The 7425-nt window shown below is 33.3% G+C and overlaps 1 protein-coding gene across 1 annotated transcript; it reads right to left on the bottom strand.

The window, feature by feature from the left end:
* Window positions 1–1697: 1697 nt before the first annotated feature.
* On the bottom strand, window positions 1698–3139 carry LOC119191348 (vesicle-associated membrane protein 7-like; the record flags this gene model as incomplete). Its single annotated transcript, XM_037445247.1, is given in 1 exon segment — window positions 1698–3139. A coding segment is annotated over 1 exon segment (159 nt), but the record flags the coding sequence as incomplete, so codon positions are not given.
* Between the last annotated feature and the right edge of the window lie 4286 nt (window positions 3140–7425).

The following is a 7425-nucleotide window of genomic DNA, read 5'->3' on the forward strand; positions in this document are numbered from 1 at the left end:
ATCTTGTTAAACATAAAGTCCGCTTCGGCGTAAAAAAAGAACAATGACCTGTGAACAGTTTCTAACGTAACCTTCCCTAAACTGACACCGCTTCCTGCGGCACTAACAACCGGTCGCGAACACGCACACGTCCCTACGTGCCTAGTACTTCCAAAATACCCCACGGAGTTAATGCGCGTCAGCATTATTATTCAACATAACTCCATATAGTATTGCGGTTCTTTTCAATGGCTAAAACCGCTTTAGTCAATCAATCACACCAAAAGTCCGCTCGTTATGGACCTTAAGTAATGAATAATGTAACGCAGTCGATTTATCTTCAGCCTCGTTTAGTTAAAGGCTGATAATAGATCGCTATAAAAGAATTGATCCTCCGAGACATACATTCGGCACCTAGCTTTAAAAAAGTTTGTTCTAGGTTTGATATACGTTTAATTAACAAATTAAAAGAAAAAGCATCATACAAAAATAAAAATACAACTTCATAAACTAATGACACACATTTATAAACACAATAAAATTATACAACTTTACTTATAGTCACTTTAACCCTTTAACATTATTAAGTAAATTCGTAAGCGATATTAATTTCCCCGTTCCCTAGGGAACAACAACAATACCAAGACCAAACATATTCATTTGCACATGACAATCTGTCGATTCCTATGCTAGGCACGCATCGCACCGGGGAAGACTTATTGACACGGAATAATTCAACGGGCTCGGGCACGGGTAGTCACTCACACACCGGTATATTTGTAGCAGGGTAAGCACGTGCGTACTGCGTAGTAAAGGAACGTGGCGGGCGACGCCGGCGCCCTCCCGCGGCAGAGGTTGGCGCGCGATTGCCGCGGCCCGCGAGTACCAACGCAGCGCGTCCAAGCGCGGGAAGGGCGGGGGATGCACCCTCGGACGGCACGGGATCAATCTGACGCGTTCCCGGAACCCGCTAGCGAACAGTTATTTCGGATACATACCATTCATATACGTCCTTTATCGAATTATCAAAGTCCAACACTTCATAGCACTTCCATTGATCGGTATTGAGGTCAACTTTAAAATAAAACTACCGCTTTATAATATCTATACAAGTTTATAACATACTTTTCATACATATTAAACAATAAGATTATAATTAATATGTAATTATATAATCAATATCACAATACTTTTAGTCTTAATTAAAAAACAATTCTTTACAGTTTGGACTAAACCGACGTACTAGTAGAGCTAATACCGATTACATTTTATTATATTATTAAAGTGACGATAATCCTTATGAAGTACCTATATTGTTTGCATTAAGAGTATAGCTTTTAGTTTCGTTTGTCCAGCGAGGCGCGTACCGAACGAACACAAACTGAAAAGTAACGGAAAACAAACTTTAAATCGACCGTCATTTGCATTCTTATAAGATTTCTCGTCGCGTAATGTTATTTAAGAACTTTGTTTTCCTCAGAGAAATTGTGAAAACTGAACAATATTAGGCACTTTACTGTATAGAATACAAAATTAATTAAAAATGATCTATATGCATTTTCACGATCAGTATAAACAAAATGAAACATGAAAAATCACTGCATTGTTAACAGCTTAAATATGTATATATTTTAAAATTGATATACTGATATTCTGATTATCTGTATGGTAATTTACGAACAAAAATATGACCATACAAATTTATTACAATTGATACATTTTCCTTACACAAACTTTAACACTTTTTCAACTTCATAATTGCCTCCTCAGTCACGTATTTTAAAACCATCATAGAAAGTCACATAGATGGCTGTAATGCGAGAGATTACGGGTTCGATTCTCGCACCCAGGCAAATATTCGTGTGATCCACCAATAATTACAATCATGCTTCCTGATATACACGACACAAGACTGTCATATTATTGTGGCTATAATATAATATTGATGATTAGGTGTATTATACTATGGTCAATTTTCAAATAACTTTAAATATAACATTTTTACGTAACACATTAAATTTGATATTATACTAGAGTCGTTTACAACTAAAACCTTACTACATAATGACATGAAATCGTATAAAGCATGCAACTATATTTTATAACAATACATTTTACTTAAACTCTTGATTATAGTACTAGCAATATGAATATACATTGAAAATTAATATGAGGAATTAGAAAGTGTCAATTTAAAATGTTTAAATACAAAGGAATTGTAGAAAATTATTCATATTGTCTTCCTATATTAACAATTTCGGCACATTAACTACAAAGTATCTACATTATTTAAACAGATGAGGTGCATACGTCTGTGCAAATATAAATGACAAGAGAAAAAAAACATTAATATTCAGACTTCCGACGTATACAAAAAAGACGTCGATATTGGATATGAAAAGGCTTACGATCTTCGAAATCAAATGAATCTACAAAATATTCATCGTTACCAGTCAACATCAATGTGCGAAGTGTCCATATAAAGCGATTCCCACCGGCTTCCCTTATGTAGAATCTAATAATTATCAAGAACGATTTGCAGATCATGATGCATATTAGTACCTATATGTTATATCGGGTTCCCTTTTGGAAAATTTTGCCATTCGCCACTGGTTGACATAAATCTAAAATAGTAAAATTATGCTAAAAACTTTTAACTGGTTTTATGAATGAAACAATTATCCTGGTAGGTATATCGATCATAAACGTTGCTTATATTAGAATTCACTAATTACACCATAGACTTGTCAAAATAAAAACAAGACAAACGTGCACATAAAACAAAATCCAACTTACATTCTACCTAAAACCCATTCGTATAAACACATAATTGAGACAAAATTATGTATCTGGTCAAAAATAAAACACATTTTATTTTACATTTCATTTGGTATTCAAATGTAGATAAAATTATTGCCGAGACACGTTTCGCACAATCCGGAAGGTGATTTAGAATAGTTGGAGTCTGGAATTGTTATTTCAGTTAATTTTAAATTGTGATTTAACCGACGCAGGATTTCCACGCGAGTCCGCCGCAAGCCATGGCGCCGATGAAATAAACCGCCAAAGCGGCTATCACGGCCATGATCACGTACATTTTGATGTTCTTCCAAAACAGCGAGCGCTGTAATGTTCTAGCTGTTGCGCGGTACGGTACACTCTGTAAACAAATTTAAATTGTTAAAAACACGACTAATAAACAATCGATATAACATTAAAGTAAATTGTAAGGTGTTTTGTTTTTCTTGGTTATTTTTCACTGTTATTGTATGTGAATCCAATCTTTGAGTAAAGATAGGTCACATATCACTATTGACAAAGAACAGGTATTAAATTCATGATCAGGAATCCATGAATTCTAGATTTTCTTACTACTTTATAGACGTCATATTTTATTGTGTGTATCGTAATGAACCAAAAAGATATTATGTTGATACATACAGCAGTCGCCAAATCATCAGTTTTCTTAACTAACAATTCCAACTTCTCTCCGCGCATCGCCATGCTGTCTGTAAAGAAAAGGCATGTTTATTAATCTATATATGTTTCCGCTGTTATGGTAAATAACTAAATATTCGAGCAGTTAACTCTTATAAATAAAGTATACAGAAAAATATTTCTCGTTAAGGCGATACCTCAAGGTCCATTTTCATACATTTTGTTTCACCTTTAATCTGGGTAACTAAACAAGTATTGGCAAGTAAAGAATTTAAATTCACGTCTAGTTAGTGATTAGTTCTCGCAGTTGAAAGAAAAACGTAAAAATAATTAATAATCATGGATATTTCGGCCTTTAAAATTTCGTCATATTAAATTTTAAAGGTGAAACAAAATGTATGAAAATGAACCTTGAGCTATAACCTTAAATAGAAAATAAAAATATCTAAACAACTCTACTAAGATAGAATTACAGGAATTGGTAAGCGATTTTAAATGCTTAGAGATAATTTTGGCACCGCGTATATTAGAGCAATTTATTTTTCGCTTGGACCTTGAATTTAATTTAAACTTAATAGAGCTGAATGGAATAAACCTTTAATATTAAATTTTACAGTTTGCCGACACGTCTAGGAAGAATTTCTCGAATTAACCGACGTGTCCGGTATCAATGGCGTGCATTCACGCATGAGTGATTATAATCGCGGTTTGAATTAGATAAAGACGCCTGTCTTAACCATAACCATCCACATCCTCAAGATTTCGCAAAACGTAACATAACGATGGAAGAAAAATCAATCAATCGTTTATTCAAGAAGAGTTGCTAACCAAAATACCAATGCATTATTTATAAAATATACTAATCGTATCTCGTGGTATATTTATAAACTAATGAGTAAAAATGTTATGTGACCTTTCCTATACTTTTTTATTATGGGGGAAATCGCATTACTACTACCGCCTACTAGCGGTATAAGTGGAATGGATGTATTGGTGTTACCGGTATTACGACCCAACGTCGACACCTAGGAAATAATATAGAGTCGTCTGGGCGACCATTGAGCCGAGTCCCTAAAACTGCATTTATCCTCCACAGGCACACCAAATCGAACCTCAATGTCGCTTTCTTCGGCGCATATAAAAAAGACCCAGGATCCTTCCTATTACTAAAATAATTGAACCGTTACTGCACGACGCCGTCATTGGCCCGCCTCGGCGAAAAAAGCAAAATGCGATTCATCTCGCGGTCATTGAAGCAGGTGAGGCTGACAACTCCCCACTGGTCGCGCAGTGACACACACACAAGGCCTTGAATTATAATCATCTCTTAAAATAGGCTGGGAATGCCGTAGTCGAATTTTCTACATGGCTCATTCCTAACGTAAACGGTTCAACCTTTTCAGAAGCTAATTACGAAATACCAATTCTTAAATACGCAGAATTTATCACAGCTATAGAATAAAGACTCGGTTTAGATATAATATAAGCACATTGAACTTAGAAATGTTTGTCAGTGATTCAAGGTCAATAAAAATGAATTTAAAGCAAAAATCTTATCTAAGTCTGTTACACTTATTATTTATAAAGTCAGCAACGGTAGATTTCATCAATGATGTAATTACAAGATCTAGAGGATTGTAGAGAATACATAGTAGATTGTATTTGTAGGGCTCATATACATAATCACGATACGACATCGTTGCGCGTTGCGATGTCGTGTCGTGAATTTTTACGTTGCTCTTCGTAGATTTCGACGATACGACGTTGCAATGTGAAACGACGTCGTATCGTGTTTATGTGTATGAACCCTAAGGTGAACCATCAACATAAAAATAATTCATTCTGATATCACTTTAAGATAACGTGTGAAATTTGACTGTAATAAAATTTTGCTATTTCATTTGGTATTACATAAAAGTGAAAAAATTACATCTATCATATTCTTGCTTGTAAAGTATTTTACGGAATAAACATATAGTATTTTTATCATTTGTTAATAAACATTAAAATGAAACATGTAAAACAACAATACATCCAATTAACATACACAATAATTATAGTGCTTTCAACTCAATGCAGCTTACTCACCAGTGATAAGGATAGATAAGCAATGTTTACCCGCATTAATCAATTAGCAAAACTAGGAAAAATCAGTTTTTATTCATGTTTTAAAAGGAAAAATTCAACAGGGATTCAAAAATAACAATAACTATTTTTTTATTCCTAGCATGACGAGTGACCACACGGGCACCTGATGGTTGACATACTGATTTCAAGTTCATTACCCACCTCCCAGAATCAAAGCAGTATAATCAGCATGGTGTTACTGAGTCATGTCTATTTTATCCACCAGGCACGACTACAACTATGTACTCATACTACGGGAAGAAAAAAAAAAACACCTTTGCTGGTGGTAGGATATATTGTATATTCACCCGGATAGTGACCACCGTACACAATGTGTTAAAACCTGCCATAGTGGCCCACATTAGGTGCAGAGGGTATACTTTGCTATGCTAGTATAATTTTTTTTTATTCTTGTTAGGATCAATAAACTATGTATATCAAATACAATAGAGATTAAAGTGAGTAGATAATTATTTGCATTAAGTTATATTACCACAATAAAAATCATTTGTAAAACAAACATCAAAGCAAGGTGTAGTGCCACATTTGTTGTATAGCTTTTAGATCCATAATTATTTTTATTCACAAGTATAGTTCACGAGTAGGTATAGTACTGTGCTCTGGTGACCCGCTAACTTTGTCATTCAGCTGTATAAAAAGGCAAGGCATGCCATACTTTTTGTTATATTTACCAAGTTACTTTAGTCAATTTATGCATAATTAGGTTGGCTAGCTATAACATTTGGTAAATTTAATATAAGTTATATTAGAATGAAAAGAAATTTCAATAAAAAATTACAGCATTCTCAGTCCTCCTAAAACTTTGTCAATCAACCCGCAACTGAAGCAATGATTATAACAAATCTAACTGAAAATTACTACTTTGATGTATAGAGTGCTAAGATCATTTTTATAAGTTGGTATGATTTATAAAAACATTTTGAAGACTTCAAAATGATATTTTACATATCAAAACGCCCATTACATGTCAAGTACCAAACACAATAACGAATTGACCACACCCTAACCTATAATCCACCTAATTGTAAATCTTTTTATATAAAATGCCAAAATATACTTTATTTATACCACAAAAATAAAGTATCTGTACCTATATTCACAAAAGGTGGTGCTAGAATGGAGCTCAATTATCAAATGGATACAAATCATACAATAAATAGATTTGTTATAAAAACTGCTATAATATCAATGTTTTAGTTATGGAAATAGTTCATAATGACCATTATTTTTATTCCAAATTTAATTAATGTATTTCACCACATAATGAAATTTTATCTTTACTAATTGGATATGAGTAAACAAATAATTAATGACATGCAGTAGTTTGAAACAATTGTATTTAACAATAAATAATATTTAGCTTTGTTATAGTACAATCTTGATTAGCACCCTAAATATGTTTGTCTAAGCCCTACAAGTTATTGGGCTTTTTTTATTGTATCTCGGCAATGTGGCTTCACTGTACCTAATGTTAGCAAATTGAAGCCCACAGAAAGTGTCTAAGCTAATTTTCTTACACTGGATTTTTACTCTTCCTATGGCTTTAAATGGAAATAAGTTATTCTTTTCCATAACCCATGAGATACTTAAATTAAGATGATCCTAGCTTGCTACCTTAAATTACATGTAGAAGACTACAAACCTCCACAACAATGCATAATATTTTAACAAAGCCAATAGTGGCTATTTAAATTTACAAGTGTATTTATTTGATTTAGTGGCAATATCTGTCATTTTAAGCAATTTAATCTACTACACTATCAGTGAGATAATTATGTTTCCATTTATTTGCTTTTATCCAATGCCCAGGTGTATAAACAAAGATCTCTACAACTCAACACAAATATAAAGACTTATTCC

The sequence above is a fragment of the Manduca sexta genome, unplaced genomic scaffold (genome assembly GCF_014839805.1).
Source record: "Manduca sexta isolate Smith_Timp_Sample1 unplaced genomic scaffold, JHU_Msex_v1.0 HiC_scaffold_1381, whole genome shotgun sequence".
Taxonomy (NCBI): Eukaryota; Metazoa; Arthropoda; class Insecta; order Lepidoptera; family Sphingidae; genus Manduca; species Manduca sexta.